The sequence below is a fragment of the Rana temporaria genome, chromosome 3 (assembly GCF_905171775.1).
Source record: "Rana temporaria chromosome 3, aRanTem1.1, whole genome shotgun sequence".
NCBI classification, from domain to species: domain Eukaryota; kingdom Metazoa; phylum Chordata; class Amphibia; order Anura; family Ranidae; genus Rana; species Rana temporaria.
The window spans coordinates 419,171,784-419,195,565 of record NC_053491.1 but is presented as its reverse complement, the minus strand read 5'-3'; the positions used below and the strand labels follow the sequence as shown (position 1 = coordinate 419,195,565).

Sequence of the window (23,782 nt, the reverse complement as noted above, 5' to 3'; positions counted from 1 at the left end):
GTCTATTTGTGCAGCCGAGTTGCCTTGCCGCAGTATATATGCGGAAGGTGGACGGCAAGTGCTTAAAGCGGTTCTAAAGGCAAAAAATGCATTCTATGCATTAAGGTAAAAAAAAAAAAAAAACTATTGGGTGTAGTAGCTCCTTCATCCCAAATACTTATTTGAGCCCCATATAGATCCAGCGACGCGCATGAGAGCAGATCTCCCAGGTCTCTCTCTCCTCATTGGTTAACACAGCAGTGGGAGCCATTGGCTCCTGTTGAGAGAGAGAGAGAGAGGGGGCGAGGCTGAGCTGACAAGCAAGGAAGCAGGTGGCGAGCCTGCCCAAGTGCCCCCTATAGCAATAGACTTGTTATTGGGGGCATTCGGTAGGAGGGAGGAGCCAGGACCGCCAGTGGGGACCAAAAAAGAAGAGATCAGGCCACTCTGTACAAAACCATTACCCAGAGCAGGTAAGTGTAACATGTTTATTTTTTCAACCTTTAGAATCACTTTAAGCTAGTATAACATCCGCTGTAGATAAATAATGCATTTAACCGCTTAACGACTGCCGCATGTATATATACGTCCACAGAATGGCACGTACAGGCATATGGGCGTACATGTACGTCCCTGCCTTTCCGTGGGTCGGGGGTCCGATCGGGACCCCCCCCCCCCCGCTACATGCGGCGGTCAGAAATCGTCGGGGAGCGATCCGGGATGAAGGCGCGGCTATTCGTTTATAGCCGCCCCCTCGCGATCGCTCCCCGGAGCTGAAGAACGGGGAGAGTCGTATGTAAACACGGCTTCCCCGTGCTTCACTGTGGCGGCTGCATCGATCGAGTGATCCCTTTTATAGGGAGACTCGATCGATGATGTCAGACCTACAGCCACACCCCCCTACAGTTGTAAACACACACTAGGTCAGGGGTCTGCAACCTTTAAGACATAAAGAGCCACTTGGACCCGTTTCCGAATGAAAAAAAAAACTGGGAGCCGCAAAACCATTGCGACAATTAAAACAAATATAACACTGCTAATTGATATTGTACAGTATTGCATTTGCTGGGCATGTGGAGGTGGAATCTTATCTGATGTTGTCAAGATTCCACCTCCACATGCCCAATATCGGATAAGATTCCACCTCCACATGCCCAATATCGGATAAGATTCCACCTCCACATGCCCAATATCGGATAAGATTCCACCTCCACATGCCCAATTTCGGATAAGATTCCACCTCCACATGCCCAATATCGGATAAGATTCCACCTCCACATGCCCAATTTCGGATAAGATTCCACCTCCACATGCCCAATTTCGGATAAGATTCCACCTCCACATGCCCAATTTCGGATAAGATTCCACCTCCACATGCCCAATTTCGGATAAGATTCCACCTCCACATGCCCAATTTCGGATAAGATTCCACCTCCACATGCCCAATTTCGGATAAGATTCCACCTCTACATGCCCAGCAAATGCAATCATCATCATTACAAAATCATCAGCCCCCCTCACCATCATCAGCCCCCCCCCCACCATCATCATTACAAAATCATCATCCCCCCTCACCATCATCATCATCAGCCCCCCCCCACCATCATCAGCCCCCTCTCCATCGCAAGCCAGCTCCCCCCCCCCCCCCACCATTATCATCATCATTAAAAAATCATCAGCTCCCCTCACCATTGCAAGCCAGCCGCCACCATCATCATCATCATCATTAAAAAATCATGCCAGCCCCCACCATCATCATCATCAAAAAATCATCAGCTCCCCTCACCATCGCAAGCCAGCCCCCCCCCCCTCCCACCATCATCATCATTAAAAAATAATTAGCTCCTGACACCATCGCAAGCCAGCCCCCCCCCCGCCCCCATCATCACCATTAAAAAATAATTAGCTCCTGTCACCATCGCAAGCCAGCCCCCCCCCCCCCCATCATTATCATTAAAAAATAATTAGCTCCTGTCACCATCGCAAGCCAGCCCCCTCATTGTAAGCCCCTCACAGCCTTACTGTTCTGTGCTGTGTCACGGTCCGGCTGTCACGATGCTCCCCCACGCTGGCGCGCTGTGATAAATGTCCCGCCCTCCTCCTCTAGACCAGCTTGTGTGACAGACAGCACACTGGCTCTATCACACGAGCTAGTCTTCTAGGAGGAGGAGGGCGGGACATTTATCACAGTGCGCCCAAACTGTTAACTCCGGGATCGCTGTGTAAAGTCCTCCGCTGGCCGCAAAAGGTGCCCCGGAGCCGCGGCAAAGGTTTAAAAGAGCCGCATGCGGCTCCGGAGCCGCGGGTTGCCGACCCTGCACTAGGTGAACCCTAACTCCTTCAACGCCCCCTGTGGTTAACTCCCAAACTGCAACTGTCATTTTCAGAATAAACAATGCAATTTAAATGCATTTTTTGCTGTGAAAATGACAATGGTCCCAAAAATGTGTCAAAATTGTCCGAAGTGTCCGCCATAATGTCGCAGTCACGGAAAAAATCGCTGATCGCCGCCATTAGTAGTAAAAAATAAATAAAAAAAATAAAAATGCATTAAAACTATCCCCTATTTTGTAAACGCTATAAATTTTGCGCAAACCAATCGAAAAACGCTTATTGCGATTTTTTTTACGAAAAATAGGTAGAAGAATACGTATCGGCCTAAACAGAGGAAAACATTTTTTTATATATGTTTTTGTGGGATATTTATTATAGCAAAAAGTAAAAAATATTGCATTTTTTTCAAAATTGTCGCTTTATTTTTGTTTATAGCGCAAAAAATAAAAACCGCAGAGGTGATCAAATACCACCAAAAGAAAGCTCTATTTGTGGGGGAAAAAAGACGTCAATTTTGTTTGGGAGCCACGTCGCACGACCGCGGAATTGTCTGTTAAAGCGACGCAGTGCCGAAAGGCAAAACCTGGCCTGGGCATTTAGCTGCCTAAAGGTCCGGGGCTTAAGTGGTTAATATACATCAAAGACCACAAAGAGGGGGGACAGAAAAGGGGCGGGGCACGTAGTCCCAATGACAGAAGATAATTCTATCACTTGTTTTCTCATGTGACTGGCAGTCATTTCAGAATTACTATTCATATTCCAACGTAATGTTAGCCGCACAAGGGGCTGTGACAGCAATAATGAAAATATCGTTTTCAGATAAAAACTACTTTCTTTAGTGTACATGTTTTTGCCCGATACACAACGAACAGGTCACCGATTGCCATTCACAAAAATGGCGTCCGCAGTTCCCGTGCCAGCAGTTAAAATGGCCGCCCACACGTCTCTGTTCTTCCGGGTGTGCTCCGTTCTACCTCTACCATGGCGGAGGCGGCCCCGGGGTATGGCGTGTCTCAGGCTCTGTCCGAGCTGTCCGCCTGCCTTGAGCGCTCTATCGTTATCCCCCGGACCCCGGCCGGCTATGCGGAGCTCTTCCAGGCGGTGGTGGTGTGGACAGCACCCGGAGAGGACCCGGTTAGTCAGCAGAAGACACCAGATAGAGCAAGTGCCGCCGTAAGAGCGATTATCAGTGTACTGGATGCTTTAAGAGCCACTTCACGTGATAACCGTGCTACGTCTAGTACCGCAGGGGCGGGGTCGGCGCCATTGCAGGTGCCTGGAGACCTGTTACTGAACAAAGAGGTGCAGCTTCTGAGTGAGGAAAGAAATGTTCCTGAATCACCAATGGATGTGGCATCAGAACCCAATAAAGAAGCAGCCTGTAGTTCCTTTGGGAGTACATTGGATTCCTCGGAGGTTGGATCTGTAGACGTGAGGCGTGTCCTGTCCTGTGTCACCGCTCCGCTCCTCCTGCTGTGTGGGGCGCACCTTCAGGAGAAACCATGGACAGATTTACGCTCCCGAACTCTGGCTGAGCAGTTGCTGCGGACATTACTAAGGATGTCGGAGTGCGAGTCTGTAGACGACCTTCTGAAGGGGCCCAATCGTCAGGAGCCAGACTATGTTATCTTCAGGGAGGCGTTGGGGCTTCTTGGACCGCGTCTGCGAAAGTGAGACCTTGCTTGTGTAATGAGCGCTGTTTTTGTGGACATTTGTTAAACATAAGCCTGGTCCTAATACTGCCGACCAATGAGAAGTCTTCTTTTATTAGTGTTCTGTCCCCCATAGACTGTAAAATCTTCCTACATTGGGCTACAAGGCTAGCTTGGCTTTCCCCATGGCTGACTGGCTGGCAACGTAGTGCCAAGGAGATGACTGCATTGAAATATATATATATATATATATATATATATATATATATATAGGCCAGATTCTCAGAAGAGATACGACGGTGTATCTCAGGAAACACCGTCGTATCTCTGTTTTTGGCCCCGGGTATCTATGCGTCTGATTCCTAGAATCATTTTCGCATAGATACGGCCAAGATCTGACAGGTGTAAGTCACTTACACCGTCGGATCTTAGATGTAATTCTACGCTGGCCGCTAGGTGGCGTTTACGTTCATTTCTCATTTGACTATGCAAATGAGCCTGATACGCCAATTCCCAAACGATTTTGCGCCGCCTTGTCGTCGTTTCCGTAAGCGTAAGGTTACCCCTGCTATATGAGGGGTAACCTTACGCCAGTCCGCCGTATGCCATGTTAAGTATGGCGTCGGGTCAGTGTCGTCTGTTTACGTCATTTTACTAAGTCGTTCGCGAATACGACTTTACGTCAATGACGCTCACGTCGGCTTCATTGACGTTTTCCGTCGTGAGCTGAAGCATGCGCACTGGGCTATTTTTATGGCCGGCGCATGCGCAGTTCGATCGGCGCGGGGGCGCGCTTAATTTAAATACAAGCCGCCCCCTTTGAATTACGCGGCCATACGCCGGGCCATTTACACTACGGCGCCGCAAATTACGGAGCAAGTGCTTGGAGAATACGGCACTTGCTTCAGTTAGTTGTGGCGGCGTAGTGTAAATAGCTTGCACTACGCCAACGCGCATTCTATGTGAATCTGCCCCATTGTCTTTTTTTTTTTTTTTTTTTCACAAGAAAAGCCCCAGTGGCCCAGATTCAAGTAGAATTGCGCTATATTTGCGCAGGCACAGGGCAACGATTTTGCCCTACGCCCACGCAAATATTTAGCGTTGCCCTCGATTCACGGAGCAGTAGCTCCGTGAATTGCGAGGGCGCGCCGGCAAAATTGCCCGGCGTAAGCAATGTAAATGATCCCGCCGGGGGCGGGAATCATTTAAATTAGGTGCGCTCCCGCGCCGAGCGTACAGCGCATGCTCCGTCGGGAAACGTTCCCGACGTGCATTGCGGCAAATGACGTCGCAAGGACGTCATTTGCTTCAAAGTGAACGGCGTCCAGCGCCATTCACGAATCACTTACGCAAACGCCGTGAAATTCAAATTTCACGGCACGGGAGCTGCGGCTATACTTTAGCATTGGCTGCCCCTGCTATTAGAAAGGGCAGCCTTGCGCTAAAGTTGCCGTACGAAAACTCCGTACCTGGCTTGCGCGGGGTCCGCGCAAGTTTGTGAATCAGTTGGTAGTATGCAATTTGCATACTACATGCTGATCACAATGGGAGCGCCCCCTAGTGGCACACGCAAGAATGCAGCCTAAAATCTGCGAGGCATAAGAGCCTTATGCCGTGCAGATTTTAGGCTGCAGTCGGTGTAACGAGGTTCCTGAATCAGGAGCACTCGTTACACCGGAGCAAGTAAGCAATTGCGCCGTGTAACTTATGGTTACACGGGCGCAATTGCTTCTTGAATCTGGGCCATTGTCTTTTAGATACATTTCTTTTTCTTTCTTTTTGCAGTGTTCTGTATAAAGTACTGTGTCCCATATTCCTATGTACTATAGAAGCCTAGCTCCATGGTTGTATAAGGTGCCCCCTCCATATCCCAAGGCTGTCTGACAACGCAGCTGGCAAAGAGAGCGCCATTGAGCCCAGGTTCACACTTCTGCAGGATTGAAATCGTGCGACTTCAGCTGAACTTCGGGGGCGATTTCAGAGACCTCTGCACAGATGTCTGTTAAAATCGCTCTCGAAAGTCGCCAAAAGTAGCTTAGAAACTACTTCTGGGAATCGGTGCAGCGCTGCACTGATTCTGACGGTGCCATTGCCGGCAATAGCTGCTGCTGATTTGGCATGCGATTTGACAAATGGCATCAATGTGGACCTTGGCTGATAGAGAGCACCTGTCTCCAAGCGCTACTAAGAGGAATGCAGAGGGAGGAGGAGGCTGACATGACCTCCTCCTTGTCTGCATTCTTCTTGCCGGTGATTGGCTAGGACAGGGCTCGACAAATCCCGGGCGTCAGGTCGCCATGGCGACTAGAAATAGGGTCCTGGCGACTTGAATTGGAAGGGGGCCATCTGGTGGTGAGCCGTTGGTATTACAAGTTATTACCACCAGATGTGAGCTGGCGCCATCTGGTGGTGGCCGTTGGTATTACGAGTTAAACATTACAAGTTAAACCGCAATTCTAATGTTGTTTTTCACTATTTTCACTGCCATCTTCTTCCCTCTAATTAGAACCCCCAAACATTATATATATTTTTTATCCTAACACCCTAGAGAATAAAATGGCGATCGTTGCAATACTTTCTGTCACGCCGTATTTGCGCAGCGGTCTTACAAGCGCACTTTTTTGTGAAAAAATTACTTTTTTTCATTAAAAAATAAGACACCAGTAAAGTTATCCCCATTTTTTTTTATATTATGAAAGATAATGTTACGCCGAGTAAATTCATACCCAACATGTCACGCTTCAAAATTGCGTCCGCTCGTGGAATGCCGACAAACTTTTACCCTTTAAAATCTTCATAGGCGACGTTTAAAAAAAATCTACAGGTTGCATGTTTTGAGTTACAGAGAAGGTCTAGGGCTAGAATTATTGCTCTCGCTCTACCAATCGCAGCGATACCTCACGTGTGGTTTGAACACCGTTAACATATGCGGGCGCTGCTCACGTATGTGTTCGCTTCTGCGCGCAAGCTCGTCGGGACGGGGCGCGTTTTCTGGCTCCTAACTTTTTTACCTGGCTCCTAGATTCCAAGCAAATTTGTCAACCCCTGGGCTAGGAAAGTGTTGGGAGACAGACGGGTGTCTCCTTTCTAGCTGTGTTGTTGGACAGCCTTGGGATATGGAGGGGGACACCTTGTCCAACCATCCAACCTTCTATACATAGGTGTGCGCAGTCTATTGCATTAGGGTGTGCACCCCAAAGCTCAAACACACAGTACTGATCACTCACAATGTTCATTCAGAAGAGGAAGGCCAATTACATATTTACCGGCACCTTCCTCCACACATCCTAAAACATTCTTGCAACAACAGCTGGCGGGAGAGGAGGGAAGCTGGTAGCACTGCAGGGGGAGCCAGGGAAGTAGGTGGAATCTGTGCTGAAAAGGGTGATTAGGGTGTGCCTGGGCACACCTGGCACACCCTGTGCGCACGCCTATGCTTCTATAGTATACAGGAAGATGGGACAAAGCACTATATACAGAACACTGCAATAAAAAAAAATTGGACACCTTTACGGCTCATCTACACAAGCAGTTGGGGGCGATAAGATCCCCTCTATTGAGCCACACTTCTACCCCCCCCTCCCCCCCAGTAGCACCCATCTAATATGGCCCATTCACTGAATGCGGCTGCTCTGCAACTGTGTGCAATGCATTTTCCTTTGGCGCTCTAGTGTGGGGATCAAGGGGGTGAAGCAGGTGGTGAGGTGCTACAATACCTCTGCTTTCTGCCTAATGCTCTCTGAAGAACGATACAAATGTAGACCGCTCTTCAGAGAGCAATGTAAGTGTTCATGAGCCCTAAAAGTGTAACCAAAGACAATAATTTTTTTGGGATGTACTGTAGTAGGGAACAGTTAACACGCCTGCACAGTAATTTTTACCATCTGTATTCTTTTTCCACTTCCTGTCCTGCTGTAGATGCAGAAAAGCTAGTTTATGCTTGCAGTTGGGAAAATCTGGTGCCACAGTTGGCACCTTTCGGGAGAGGAGGGGGGAGCAGCGGGTACCGTGACCGATATCCTGTCCCCACTTCCGGGAGAGAGGTCCACAACGAGTCAGCAGCTCGGCCCCCCTTCTACCGGGCCAGTGAGAGAGCACAGTGCCCTTCGTGCATGCGCAGTAGGGAACCCGGCCATGAAGCCAAAAGGCTACACTGCAGGGTTCCCTTATATGCAATGGCAGCAGCAGCACCCGACCAGCCGATATAAACCTTGTCTGTGGTGCCAATGTCACTGGACTCGAGGACAGGTAAGTGTCCATATGTTAAGTCAGCAGCTGCAGTATGTGGAGCTGCTGACTTTTAATCTTTAAAGGGGTGGGTGGAACTGTTCTTTAAGCTGAGATTTTGACACTTTCACAATCCCCCCCCCCCAACTCTCTTAAAGTGGAGGTCCGCCTAAAAAATAAATAAATAAAAGCCAGCAGCTACAAATACTGCGGCTGCTGACTTTTAATATATCAGTTGCTCGGCTCTCGGCTGCCCCCACCACCATCCTCGGTGAGGGAATCGGGAAGTGATTGCAGCTTCATTTCCTGGTTCCCTACTGCGCAAGTCGCGCTGCGCGTCCTCACTGGTCCCTGCTGTCTTCTGGGACCTGTGTTTCCCCAGAAGACAGCGGGGAAGGACAGTGTAGGCGCAGGAAGTGGCGTAGGTCACCGTGATCACTGCGAAGTGGGAGCAAATACTTGTATTACACAGGTATCTGCCCCCCCCTCCAGTGCCAAATGTGACACTGGAGGGGGGGGGCTGATTCCAAAAAGTGGAAGGGGTTCCTTCACCAGATCTTGCTTCAAATCTCCTGCGTTTAGCATTCAGAGGTTTACTCCTTGGTCACCATTACAAAAAAAAATAAAAAATCCCAATAACCTAGCAAACTATCACTTTTTTTAGTCCTTATTTAATAAATTGCACAACTAACTAGTGTGGTAGATAACTTGCTTTTTGGTCTTGAAAGAGAAGTAGGGCCACAGCTCTTTTGGCTGTGATTTTTTCTGTGGGCCACAGGCGGGCTAAAGTCCACTGTTGGCTGATATCACTCAGCCAGTCCAGGCTCTGGAGAGATCCTGATTTTTTAATGTTTTTTGTTTTTTATTTTAACGTGATATTGAAGTCCCCGTCGTTTGTTATTTTTAGAGAGAGAAAAAGTTATACTTGCCTACCATATGTAATGGTTTTGCACAAAGCAGCCCGGATCCTCCTCTTCAGTCCCTCTTTGGCTCTCCTTGCCCCTCCTCCTGTTCAGTGCCCCCACAGCAAGCAGCTTGCTATGGGGGTACCCGAGCCACAGCTCCCTGTGTCCATTCAGACACAGGGCCACGGGCCGCCCCTGCCACCTTTCTCTCCTCATTGGCTCACTGAGTTTGACAGCAGCGGGAGCCAATGGCACCACACTGCTGTCTCAGCCAATGAGGAGGGGAGTCCCGGACAGCCAAGTCTCTCATGCAACATCACTGGATCTAGATGGACCTCAGGTAAGTATGAGGGGGGCTGCTGTACACAGCATTTTTATCTTAATGCATGCATTAGGATAAAAAATACCTGACTTTACAACCACTTTAAAGCGGGGTTCCACCCAAAAATGGAACTTCCAGTTTTTGGATCCCCCCCCCCCCTCCAGTGTCACATTTGGCACCTTTCAGGGGGGAGCAGATACCTGTCTAATGTAGGTATTAATAAATCACTGCAGTATCTGTGGCGATCTACGCCATGTCCCCCCCCCCCTGCTGTCTTCTGGGGCACACACAGGTCCCAGAAGATGGCAGGGCCCAGTGAGATTGCGCAGCGACTCACGCATGCGCAGCAGGGAACCAGGCTGTGGAGCCGCAAGGCTTCACTTTCTGATTTCCTTACCAAAGATAGTGGTGCCTCCACCTGGAAGCCGTGGTACAGATCGATTTTGGGTGAGGACATTGCAGGTGCCCTGGGCAGGTAAGTGTCAATATTTTTAAAAGTCAGCAGCTGCAGTATTTGTAGCTGCTGACTTTAAAAAAGGAAAAAAATAAGTTTTGGCGGAACTCTGCTTTAATGTCAGGATCCACACAGATGCCTGGACTGGCAGCTGGATCATCCTCTCAGCAAGCTACTTGGAGCCTGAGCCAGCCAATCCCACTCCCTCCACAGCCCGGTGCTCCAGTGAGTGCTGGAGGAGCAGAGAATCAGAGAGTGACCATCACCATCTCTCTGTGCAAAGACAGAGAACTGAGCAATCAGTGGTGTTTGATGGCTCAGCTCTTGAGCTTAGAGGCAGCGGGGGACAGATTCAGCATTTGACTAATGCATCTACCTAGGTGAGTGTAATTGTGTGGTTTTTTTTCAATCCCCAAACTTCTTTTTTTTAATATTCCTGAAGAAAGTAATTTTAAGATTGTTGTGTATTTAATTTTAGAGACACATGGGAATCCCACCCAGAAGCAAAGATTGTCTTCTCCTGGATGCTGTATCGGGTCCCCCGGCCTTGGCTTGCTGACTTCCTTGGTAGAGTTATGCCACCATCGCTCCTCTTCTCTGATGATTACAAGCCAGAGAACAAGGTGCTAGGGGTACAATGCCTACATCACATCATCAAGAACGTGGTAAGATGCCCATCAAATCATTGTATAGTAATTGGAGCAGATGTCTTTCTTTCTGTTTTCAATCGTTTTTATTCAGTTTTAATAAGGGGTTAACATGCAAAAGTTACGCCCACGCAGGGGCTAAAATTGAGGTTGTAACATAAGTTGGCTCAGAAGGAAGGCACAAATAAGGCGATGCATTACCAGAGAGAGAGCTAAAACCGCAATAAATAGAAGTGTTCATGAAACCATAAGGACCAAGGGGCCCAGGAGAGGTTCCTCAGAACTACTGCGAAAATATATATAATATAAATTCTTCAGCTTTTGGTATAGTGAGGTTGGTAAGAAAAGTACCATATTTTTCTCTCCATAAGACGCACCTAGGTTTTAGAGGAGAAAAACAAGAAAAAATGTACCAAAATATTTAATATTCTACTACTACAGGTGGGTGGTGGACACACAGCAAGATAGTTTGCAGCTGCCGGTGTAAAGAGCCGGAAGTGAGCCTGGACCAGACCACGGCAGGGGTTTCCGGCTGAAAAAACCCCAGCAAGGACTGCTTTTGGGATGTTGTCAGATTTGGCGGGTGTCAACTGACCTGGGTGCAGAGTGCACCCCCATAGCAATGCCACTGACACCCCCCATGTTTTGGCACCTGGGGCAGACCGCCTACCCCTGCTCCCCTTTGGTATGCTCCTACAAGGGTCTGCCTCACATCCTGTCCTCTCTCATCCACGAGAAGCCAAGCGCCGATATTCTGACGCGGCAACAGGGGGCGGTGCCTGGTCAGTATTCGCTCCATAAGACGTAGGGACATTTCACTAAACTTTTTTTTGGGGGGAAAGTGTGTCTTATGGTGCGAAAAATATGGTACCTTTTCATGTAGGAGGTATAGGTTCTAGTCGGGCTGCATTTTATCATTATTTGGGCCCAGCCTTCTGCTAAATTGCTCCAGTTTACACCATGGAATTCCTTTACATTACCCAGCTGCTCCACTACATACATTTCTATGATCGTTCCAGTCCTTTATGGATGAATGGCCTTGAACGTATTGTAAAAATGCAATCTGGTTCTTGGTTCCATGATCTGGTTGGCATTATGGAAAAGGAACTGATGAAAGCAAGCTGGGGCTTTCTTAGGTAAAGTAACCAATTGGCTTCATAGAAAGCTCCATAGATTGCCCTGATGCCAGAGTGTCCCAAATCTCTATACAAGTTGTGAAAACTTGTGCAGGGCTCAGCTAGTTTCTCCCCACCCCCAAGTAACAATAAAGGGACCTAGTGATTGACTACTTACCCAAAGCTGCATTATAGGGAGGTTGGAGGAGTGTCGCATGTTCTTAGGTTCCTGTTATTTTGCCAGTATTGCAGATGTAGGTTTGTTATAAGGTAATTGTGTGGACTTCCTTTCAATGTTGGGAGATTTGTCCCAGATTTTGCATGCTCCAGTTTTATTAAATCGGCCCCACTGTGTATTAGGGGCACCCCTAGCATTACAAGAAGAGCGCACTTTCAAGACCTGTGCATGCGCAGTACCTTCTCTGTCCACTTGTATCAGTTCTGAACTCAATCACTACTGCAACATGGGGAGAGACTGTGCGCTCCCTGCACTGTACACAATCGAGAGCTCTTGCTCTTGTTAGGCTGGGGGTATGCTTGACGGTCAGAGCTTTCCAGCTTCTATTCCAGGAAGACAGTTGAACTGAGAGGGTGGTAGTTAATTCAACGGGCTTGGGGGCTTGGGGGAGCAGAGATTGGTGTTTCTTACACTATTGGGACCTTTTGATCGCATTGTAATTTCTTTTTAAAAGGTGAACTTGGCCTTTATTTCTACTTATGTTGCTCTGAAGTGTCCTAGGTGCAGGAATCTCTGTGCTGGCATGCTCTAATGTAAAGTCAGTCCTGCTTATGTGGTTGGGCTTCACTCATTATCTATGTCTGTCTCGCAAATGTCATTTATATAGATTACATTTTCAAGTGTAGGTTTGAATGTTGGATATTGTATGATGTTTATAGACTGATTATTGGTGTGATTTAGTAAGCATGTTCCTCAGGTTGTTGGAAGGTGATCTGTTGCAATTCTGGTGACCATTATATTCTAGTCATGCTCTCAGTATGAAGCCTAATGCACATATTTTTCTTTGTGTAGCCAGCAGCAGACTTGAGGCAATACAACCGGGCAATGGTTGTGTATCATGCATTGCGTAACCACCTATACACAACAGAGGCCGAGGTTATAGAGGTAAGAAAATAACGATCAAGTACAAATTCTCTCCTGAATAGCATTGTGTCCACTCAAGCTTCTCCTCCTTTGCTTACCAACCTCTAATCCAAAACCCTGTTCCAGCCCCAATCAATTGTGAGTCAATTGGGTAAGTTTAAATTATGTTGATGCATTTCTTTTTTTTTTTTTGTCCTTGTCTATTATTTAAGCAAACCCAATTACATTTCAAAGTGACCATTTTCTGATCTTTTTGATCAATCTTTTGTAAATGGGGAAAATTCCCAGTGACTGGTGGACTGCTAATCTTGTATCTAACCACAAGAAGTGTAGCAAGGTAGAAACTGGCAACTACAAGCCAATGAGTTTAACATCTGTTGTAGTTAAATTATTTGAACCACTTCTAAAAAGGAGGGTCAGTGATCGCATAACAACCAACTTAAAATGGCCTGGCCATAAAGGGGAGTAAACCTTCTGGAGGGCAAGTGGTTAATGACTGGCATAGTACCACTGGATTGGCATAAGGCCAATGTGGTGCCAATATTTAAAAATGTATCAAAGTCTTTACCAAGTAATTATAGACCTGTTTAACAGGTCTATAGTTGGGAAGACCGAACGACGCTCCTCTGGACCCAAAGTATCGAGGCTTTACTGAGGGCAGATCATGTACGACTAATCTGATTAGATTTTTGGGCTATATCACAAAAGTTTTGGACCAGAGTGGTGCTGTGACAAAGCATTTGATACGTTTCCATTTAATGACCTTATAAAAAGTTGTACAATTTAGGGCTTAACTATTGGGGGGGTTCAATGGATAGGCAGTTGGATGGATACCAGAGTGTGGTTGTAAGCGGGGTTCACTCGGAACAGAACGCAGTCACTAGTGGTGTACCACAAGGCTCTGTACTAGGTTCTGTTTTATTTAATCTGTATGCAAGACCCCTTTTACTCTCAGCTTTTTTTTTTATTCAGTTGCTTTAGTGATGGAAATAGCCTCTGCTAAGCACTTGAAAACCGCCTCCCATTCATTCAAGTGTGACTTTTCACACTGGGGTGGTGTGCTTGTGGGACATTATGAAAAGTCCTGCAAGCAGCATCTTTATGGCAGTTTTGGAGGGCTGAATTTAGCGCTCCCAAGACGTCCTGCCCATTGGAATGAATGGGCAGCGCTTCCGAAGCACTGCAACACAGGAATTTTTAACCCCCTTCTTTGGGATTAAATGGCACTAAAACGCAGCTAAAACGAGCGGTGCTTATGCGGTGCTTATGCGGCTTAAATGGGGTCTTGGTGATAAAACGAAAGGATTGGTGGATAAGGTATGTCCTTTGCTTTTAACACAAAGGTGTGCAATAAGGGTGATATTCCTGGAGGAGTTTGTAACATGGAGCATTGCTGGAGGTTTGGTCAAAGAATGGGGAAACTGCAGTTTGTTTCTAAATGTAAAATAATGCACATAGGGAGGAATAATTCAATATTGGGGGTACAGTGTTTTTTTTATTTTTTTAGGGGTATACATTTTAGATGATTGCAAAGCCGTGCAAAAAGCTATGAGAATTCTGGGGTGTATCGCAAGAGACTACTGACAGGAGGAAGGAGGTCCAGATCCACTAGATAGATTTTCAGTTAAAATAAAGAATTATGGTATATTTATAGATGAAATATTGAAAATAAATGGGTTCTCTCCTCTTCTTTTATGGAAATTGCAGTGTGAAGGAGAATGTTGGGGGGGGGGGGGGGAATATGTAATATAAGGGTACACAATGGGAAAAAAGTAGTTCACTTTATAAGGAAAATGTTGAGGTAAATGATATGAATGAATGTGTTTTATGAAAAGTATGTAAAAATTTAGTTAGACATTGTTAGGAATACTGGGCCAGATTCACAAAAGAGATACGACGGCGTATCTCCTGATACGCCGTCGTATCTCTGTGATCCGCCCGTCCTAACTATGCGGCTGATTCATAGAATCAGTTCCGCATAGATAGCCCTAAAATCCGACAGGTGTAATTGACTTACACTGTCGGATCTTAGGATGCAATACTAGGCCGGCCGCTAGGTGGCGATTCCATTGCGGTCGGCGTAGAATATGCAAATGACTAGTTACGGCGATCCACGAAGGTACGCGCGTTCGTCGCAATCTCGTACGTCGTCGCTAGTCGGTTTTTCCCGTCGCAAAGTTACGCCTGCTTTAACATGGCTTATCTTTAGAACAGCCATGTTAAAGTATGGCCGTCGTTCCCGCGGTGAATTTCAATTATTTTTTTTTTTTTTTTTGCCTAAGACGTCCGGGAATACGAAACGCCATAACGCACGTCGTCGTTCAAAAAAAACGCTGGGGCGCCGTAATTTCGCGCAAAGCACGTCGGGAAATTTTAACACGGAGCATGCGCAGAACGTTCGGCGCGGGAACGCGCCTAATTTAAATGGTGCCCGCCCCATTTGAATTAGGCGGGCTTGCGCCGAGCGGATTTACGTTACACCGCCGCAAGTTTACAGGTAAGAGCTTTGTGAATCAGGCACTTGCGCTGTAAACCTGCGGCGGTGTAACGTAAATGGGATATGTTACGCCGCCGCAGCGTAACGTATTTCTACCTGAATCTGGCCCACTGTGTGCAGCTCTGAAGACCTCAAAGTCAAGAGGTCAGCAAAAATGGTGACTGGTCTGGGGGATAGACTTATCAAAAACATCAGGAGCATATCGACAATCTTGAGGATTGGGGAGATGTTAAAGAAGCCTGTGAATACATAAAGGGTATAAATAAGATTTAGCAGGAAATCTTAAATTCTGAACAATAAATTTAACAAAAAATCTATTCATGTATGGCCAGTTTAAGGATGCCCTGTACAACTGAGAATCTCAGAAACCTGGGGTCCTCTGTTATGCACACCACAATGGTTCCCGGCTCAGTTTCACCCCCTTTCTGTACCTTGCATTACTATCCAACAGATTTCTGGGGTCCCCAGTGCTCTGCAGATATAAAATACTGTTTTTCCTTACTGGTAATGGGACTTTGTCTGCAGTTTTTTGTGAAAATGTATAGCAGAAAGTCTGGGACTTATTATTTCAAATCTGAGATCTGTAACACCCCATTTAAATACTCCTTCCCATGAATCATACCTGAAGTGCTTACCTGCAATCCTGTCGTTACTAAAGTTTAAAAGCTAAAGTTTTTTGTAGAGTGTACTAGCTGAATACCCGGCGTTGCCCGGTCTTCCTATCTTAACCTTTTGGGGAGGAAAATCATAGTAATATAAATATACCCATCTTTTATATAAGGGTGTAGGTAAGGGTTAATTTAACTGTCATATATTTTTATTTGGCATATAAGTAATATGTGTACCAGGTATTATTGAAATATCTCCAGGCGTACAGAAGTTATGTGGGAACATACATTTCCCATTGATTTGCATGGGACTTTAAACAAAAACCCCGACTCTCAGAAATGGGGGTAGTTAAAGCGGGAGTTCACCCATTTGTTAAATTTTTTTTTTTTCTCCCCTTAGATGGATGCTCGTTCGGTCTAGGGGAATCGGCTATTAGTATTAAAATATGAGCAGTACTTACCCGTTTTCGAGCTGCATCTTCTTCCGTCGCTTCCGGGTATGGGTCTTCGGGAGCGGGCGTTCCTTCTTGATTGACATTCTTCCGAGAGGCTTCCGACGGTCGCATCCATCGCGTCACTCGTAGCCGAAAGAAGCCGAACGACGGTGCGGCTCTATACTGCGCCTGCGCACCGACGTTCGGCTTCTTTCGGAAAATCGTGACGCGATGGATGCGACCGTCGGAAGCCTCTCGGAAGACTGTCAATCAAGAAGGAACGCCCATTCCCGCAGCCCATACCCGGAAGCGACGGAGAGGATGCATCTCGTAAACGGGTAAGTACTGCACATATTTTAAAACAAATAGCCGATTCCCCTAGAGAAAACGAGCAGGAATCTAAGGGGAAAAAGTGCCCTCTAAGGGTGAACCCCCGCTTTAAGGGATAAATTAACTATCCTATAGTTTAAGTGGACATATAAGTAACATGTGACCAAGTGTTATCGAAATATCTACAGCCGTTTGGAAGTTATGAAGTAACATGTATTTCCCATAGAGTTGAATGGGACTTTAAAGAAAAACCCCGACCATGGCAAATGGGGGTGGGTAAGGGTTAAACCACCTATCCTATGTTTGTTGCTGACATATAAGTAACGTGTGTGCCAAGTTTCATGTTAATATCTTTAGCCGTTTGGAGAGCATTGAGGTTAAGTGATTTTGGTGTTCCTTAATATATAAATAATGCAAGTCTCTAATATAGTTCGCCAGTGTCCACTTATAACATTATTATTTTTTTGCATGCAGACATTATATGCAGGTAACTCCCAATTTTCTGTTGTATCAGGTGGTCCTGCCCTGCCTGCTGGACTTGTTTCCAGTCCTACACAAACCTTGCCCAGCTGTGGGCTCATATCAGAAAGATGGAGAGAACCCGTCAGACCAGGTGATGCAGCTGATCCTCACTCACATGGAGATGGAGCATAAGATAGCCCTGCGGCGCCTGTATGCCCGCAACCTGCCCGCCCTCCAAGAAAGGTTCATATACATGTTTACTATGCATAGATTAAAGTAATGATACTGATCGACTCTTTCCTGACACAATAACTGTCAGCTATATCCAAGTGGGTGTCCCCTTTTATTTTTTATAAGTATAAATGCAGGTAATTTGGTTGCCTTAAGTAACCTAAGCACTTCTTTTTATTTATTTTTTTATAATTGGAGGAGAGGTCTCTGAAATGTTTTGTAAGGGACAGTGGGGAGTAAGGGTAATGTGCTAATTGCTTACCTCCATGCAGTCCTTGTCCAACATGCTGCTCTTTATAAAAACCAAACACAGGAGTGCGGCTGTACTGTTCAGTGATTTTAGTCCATGGGCTCTAAAATGCCAGAGGCTCGAAGCATTGAGTTGATTGTGCCATTGGGACCGCTTTTGGAAAGAATACAATGACGTTTAAATTCTAAATTTAGCAAAAAATCAGGAAAAAGGGCTAACGCGTTTCACACTCTCATACAGTGCTTATTCATAGCTATGAATAAGCACTGTATGAGAGTGTGAAACGCGTTAGCCCCTTTTTCCTGTTTTTTTTTTTTTTTTTTGCTGTGACATCCATGTTGTGACCAGTTTTTATTAAAAGGAACAAATTTTTATTTTTGGACTGTGGCCGTCCCGGTTCTTTCTTATACATTTTTGAATTATATTAATATGCATTTACATTAAAATGCTTTGCATTTATAAGGCTGTAACCTATCTTGCTGTGTGTTGCTGGCTGCAGAATGAGGGGTGTGATTTATGTTGAAGTGGGAGAGTTTACATGTACAAGCCTAGTGCACCTCCCACATTCACTCCAATCCCAAGGATTCATGGGAAATGTAATCTGATTACAGTTTAGAGAGAGAAGAGGATATGATGGAATCACTTTTTTCTTTTTTTTTTTTATTAAACCATGTGGTCCTCCAGCAGTTGCGAAACTAAAAGTCCAATCAAGCCTCTGCCTTTGGGAGTCATGCTTGTAACTGTCAGGCTTTCAATGTCTCTTGGGACTTGTAGTTCCGCAACAGCTTGTGTGTATGTGTGGGGTGTACTTATGGTGGATTTTTTATTTATTTGTTTAAATCAGAGTTTTGCTTTAATAAAAACTATTCTACCAAAAGATAAGCAGATAATATAATATGACAGCTATTTTCTCTCCTATATTTCATACCTTTTGCCTCTTCTCCTTGCAGGATGGGTGTAAGGGTAGTCCGCCACATGAAAAGGCTGCTGCGTGTCATAGTTGGTTATCTGGAAGTTTGTGATGGACCAGAAGAAACGGTCCGGCTGTGTATCCTGGATACCTTACAGGGGACTATTAAGTATGCATGGCCTAGGTGAGCCTATTCATGGGTGGTATCCTATTTTTAAGAAGCTACTTCCCAGATTAGGTGGATTAAGGTGCATACAGATCATTCACCCTATCTTATAAATGACATTCAGACTAGTGAATTTTCAAATGTTTGCAGGGCTCTCTATGACTCTGACGTTTTGAGGGGGTGACCTGAAAGGTGTCGGGAAGGGAGTGTGGGTTAATTAGCCAGGTTGAATCTTCTTTGCCCATATCTTGCTTCTATTGAGCCAGCTGGTACATACAGCACTCCTGCTCCCTCCTTCATGGGCACATTCATGGTATTGCTGTGCAAACTTCATATTTACGGGAGATATTTAAAAAATATTTCCACAGTGTATTGTCTTTAGGAAGTTTAAATATGAAATGTGGGAATAATTTTTTTTTTTTCTATTTGAATTTGCAACAAATACAAAACAAATAAGGGATGGAATGCAGGTTTAGTCTAGGGGGCTTAAAAAGAGAGGCGTTATTGCCTTACTCCAGGGTCCTGCGACAGTAAGCTCTGGTCTTCTCTCCTCAATTCCCCCGCCCCTCCCAGAATGTGAATGTCCCTTTTTAATATAATGCATAACCAAGCTATGGTTTTTATTACAATATTAGATTTAACTAAATTTATGTTTTAATAACGTACCCTTCTTTGTTTCCTAGGATCCCACCAAGACTACCACTGCTGATGAAGGCACTACTAAAACTGATGTATGAGGTTTCCGCTGACCCAGGTCAACATTCTGAGCCAGTTCGAGAAGCTTTACTACACAGTGCCACCGAGTGTCTGATGCTTCTAGAGTCCTGTTCCAAAGGACAAGTCAAGGTGAGCCGGTCACACTTGCCTGTCATGCACATTGGATGTGGAGAAACCCAGCCTAATGTCTTAGGCTGGGTTCACATATGTGCCGGTTTGTGCCTGGGGTCTGGTGTTTTCCTGTACTCGGTTCAGGTGTGAATTGTAGCCTGAATTGGCAACCTGAACCAAACCAAAAGACGCACCGGATTCTCTTTCAATCTGGGCGCTCCGGACATGTGTGAACCGGCCCCATTGAGAGCCGGTCATGCAAATTGGATGCGGAGAAACCCACATTCTTCTGTGAAGAAGCCTTTCCATATGACATAGAGTGCCCCCTTGTGCTCTGTGATGACCTTAAAGTGAATAACTCAACGCCAAGTTCACTTTATGGACCAATTATGTATTTATCCTTGTCTATATCCCCCCTTCAATATCTTTTCTCAAGAGAATAAATTGTTCACCTAATCTTTCCTCATAACCAAGATTTTCATGCATATTGTTAGTTTGCTTGCCCTTTCTAGACTTCTCTGATATCCTTTTTGTGAACTGGTGCCCAAAGCTAAACTCAACTGCAAATTCCAAATGAGGTCTTACTAATACTTAGCAGTACCCTTTCTAGAGTCTAGAACTCTTTTAGTACAAACGATAATTAAATTAAAGGGAGAGAAGTGTTTATAATTAAAATAAGGTTTAACTAATGTTAGAATAACATTTTGTAGTTCAGACATTTGACCCCCTTTTACAAAGGAATTAGAATCATGTTTGTGGTACAAATAATTTTTTTTTTTTTTTTTATTTGGCATCACAATTTTTTTTATATATAGACGAATATGAATGGTTAATATAATCAAATTAGGTTTGCTAAAAGTGGCAGAAATGATGTTTAAAAAAACAAAACAAAAAAACGATTATAGATAAAAGTCACTATTGTATTATAAATTACGGCGTAAATAAACAACTGCAGGGCAGGATCTACGCTGCCAAGCTGTGCTCTGTTTATGAGCAGCCCAGAGAGTTCCCAATACAGATCAGATGGCTATTACATTGACAAAGAACAAATTGCTGCTGGTTAAAAAGGGAGAAGTGCAATCTCCCTTTGTAATTTGCAGGAAGGAGCTGTCCGTTTTGACAGCTCAGTCCTGTACAGTGCAGGGATGGCCAGTTGATGCAGAGTTGGGAAAACCAGCTGCACCCCCTACACCCATAGCCAGGGCACCCAAGGCTGGTGCCTTTTTGCCTTGGCCCAGACACACTATCTTACCAAAAAGATGCCTGCCTTTACGCACACAGTCTTAGTCCATAGGGTTCAATATTGAGATGGCCCCCTTCGCAGCTGTAACAGCTTCAACTATATCTAATAATATTTTATATATGAGGTTTGCACTTCTTGGAAGGCTGTCCACAAGGTTTAGGAATGTATCTATGGGAATGTTTGACCATTCTTCTCAAAGCACATTTTTGAGGTCAGACGCTGATGATGGCCAATAAGGCCTGGCTCGCAGTCTCCATGCTAATTCATCCCAAAGGTGTTCTATCGGGTTGAGGTCAAGTTCCTCCACCCCAAATTTGCTCATCCATGTCTTTATGGACCTTGTTTTTTGCACTGGTCCAAATCATTTGGTGGAGGGGGGAGTTCTGACCTCAACCCAATAGAACACCTTTGGGATGAATTAGAGGGCAGACTGTGAGCCAGGCCTTTTCATCCACATCAGTGCCTGACCTCACAAATGCGCTTCTGGAAGAATGGTCAAACATTCCCATAGACACACCCCTAAACCTTGTGGACAGCCTTCCTAGAAGAGTTGAAGCTGTTATAGCTGCAAAGGGTGGGCCAACTCAATATTGAACCCTACAGACTAAGATTGGGATGCCATTAAAGTTTGTGTGTGTGTGTAGGCGTCCTAATACTTTTGGTAATATAGGCCCAGATTCACAGAGAGCAGGCGCACATTACGCCGCCGTAGCGCAAATAATATACGCTACGCCGACGCAGTGCAGAGAGGCAAACATGGAATTCACAAAGCCAGTGCTCCCAAAACTGTGCTGGGTTTCGAAGGCGTATGCCGTCGTAGGTGGAAGTGGGCGTGAGCCATGCAAATGAGGCGTGACCCCTTGCAAATGATGGTCTGAGCGCCAGACAGATACGTATCACGAACTGCGCATGCGCCGGGACGTGGACGCATCCCTCTGCGCATGCTCACAACCACGTCAAAACAACTGCCTAAACTACGCCAGATCAATGCCTATGGCGTGAACGCAACCTACGCCCAGCCACACACACGTCCAACGTAAACTCCGTAAAATACGCCGGCTTGCGTTCCCTGGTGCAGACCTTTGCATGTCTGCTGCTGGGTTACACCTCCTTTATGGGGCTTAACTTTACGCTGGACGTACAACTTGCGCGCACATCTTGTAGCCTGCGTCGGGCGCACGTACATTCGTGAATCGCCGTATTTCCCTCATTTGCATTTTTGAATAGAAAAATCAATGGGAGTGCCACATGCGGCCAGCGTAAATGTGTGCCCACGCTACGCGGGCGTAGGAAAGGTACGTCGGCAGGATGAAGCCTATTTTTAGGCGCATCTTAGTCTGTGGGTTCGGCGCACAGATACGATGGCGTATCTTGTTCTACGTCAGCGTTTTGTGAATCTGGGCCATAGTGTATATCTGTCCAGTGAAGTCCCAGATGATTGTAAAACTTGACAGAGGTTCTAATCCTTCTCCACTCTGTTCCGTAATGAGGGGGGGGGGGGGGAGGAGGCGGCGAATGACCTACATGTACAGTTACGAATTCTTGCAATAACAGTAAAAAAAAATGAAGCTTTAGGGTGGCATATACATTGTGATGACTACTTTTAACTTTTCGTAGTCCAAAAGTTGGTCAAATGCTGCTTTCAATTCCAGAGCGTGGGATCCGGTTTTATCGCCTTCTTTAAAGGGCTAGATAGGTTAGTGTTAGAATGCTGGTGGCTTTAGATGCAGGGAGTTGGTTTTTGAATGGACTTCCATTTTAAGATTCTCAAATCTTTTCTGGGCTGACTTCATCTACTCCTGTTTACTTTGAAAAACCATCATAAAACTGTCTGGATTGTGGATCATAATGTTGTGGTTTTTTTTTTCCCCTCATTTTCTGCAGATTGCACTGGAAGGAATTACGACGATTTGTAATGATCATGACATGGAGAAGTACATTAACCGAGTGCTACAGGATGCACACCAATAACCAAAAAAACAACTTGGACTAATATTCAATTTTTTTAAATATATTATTTCTTTATCCTGCTGTCAGTTTACTTTTTCCCCCAAATGGAATTTTGTGGTCTCCAGAAATGGATTGCATTCTGACTTGTTTTCCAGAATCCTAGAGGTATGCGCTAGTGACCTGACCATTTCATAGGAATGTTAAGGTATTCCTATCACTTGTCACTATACATCACAAGCAACACCACCCCCCCCCCCCCCCCCCTTCACTTGGAACACAGAATTGCATCTGGAGTATTTTAACAGCCTATAGGAGGTTGGGCAGAAGAAAGTTGCTCCTCCCCTCTGTGTCACCTATGCACTTGGCAAAGAAACGTCAGTCTATAGCAAGCAGTGGAAGGACACAGCTGGACAGGAAAAGAGTAATAAGTTATTTCTATTTCAGGTACTTTTATAGTGCTGTCAATGTACGCAGAGCTTTACATATATATTATACATTCACATCAGTCCCTACTCTCAAGGAGCTTACACTGTAAGGGCCAGATTCAGATACATTTACGTTGCTCCACAGCAGCGTAACGTATCCATTTACGTTACACCGCCGCAGGTTTACAGCGCAAGTGCCTGATTCACAAAGCTCTTACCTGTAAACTTGCGGCGGTGTAACGTAAATCCGCTCGGCGCAAGCCCGCCTAATTCAAATGGGGCGGGCACCATTTAAATTTAGGCGCGTTCCTGCGCCGAACGTACTGCGCATGCTCCGTCTGGAAAATTACCCGACGTGCATTGCGCTAAATGACGTTGCACGGACGTCATTTGTTTAGACGTTAACGTAAATGGCGTCCAGCGCCATTTACGGACGACTTGCGCAAACGACGTGATGTTTTAAATTTAGACGCGGGAACGACGGCCATACTTAACATTGCTTAGAACACCTAGGAGGTAGCCCTAATTTTACGACGTGTATCTCGACGTAAACAATGTAAATTTAGATTGACGGGCATCGCGGACGTTCGTGGATCGCCGTAACTAGTCATTGGCATATTCTACGCCGACCGCAATATCCTCGCCACCTAGCGGCCGGCATAGAATTGCATCCTAAGATCCGACAGTGTAAGTCAATTACACCTGTCGAAT

General features: G+C 45.7%; 1 protein-coding gene across 1 annotated transcript; it reads left to right on the top strand.

The window, feature by feature from the left end:
- Nucleotides 1-3,255: 3,255 nt before the first annotated feature.
- TTI2 (TELO2 interacting protein 2) lies at nt 3,256-22,912 on the top strand. The gene is made up of 7 exons (XM_040346125.1): nt 3,256-3,983; nt 10,352-10,538; nt 12,666-12,758; nt 17,121-17,311; nt 18,500-18,643; nt 19,309-19,471; nt 22,581-22,912. Exons 1-7 carry the CDS (start codon nt 3,295-3,297, stop codon nt 22,665-22,667), a joined length of 1,554 nt encoding a protein of 517 aa, XP_040202059.1. The 5' UTR covers nt 3,256-3,294; the 3' UTR covers nt 22,668-22,912.
- The last annotated feature ends 870 nt before the right edge of the window (nt 22,913-23,782 follow it).

Coding starts and splice junctions, on each gene's coding strand:
- TTI2 (XM_040346125.1), top strand. CDS start 3,295: ATGGCGGAGGCGGCCCCGGGGTATGGCGTGTCTCAGGCTCTGTCCGAG. Junction 12,759..17,120: donor CAGAGGCCGAGGTTATAGAG/GTAAGAAAATAA, acceptor CTGTTGTATCAG/GTGGTCCTGCCCTGCCTGCT. Junction 17,312..18,499: donor CTGCCCGCCCTCCAAGAAAG/GTTCATATACAT, acceptor TTCTCCTTGCAG/GATGGGTGTAAGGGTAGTCC.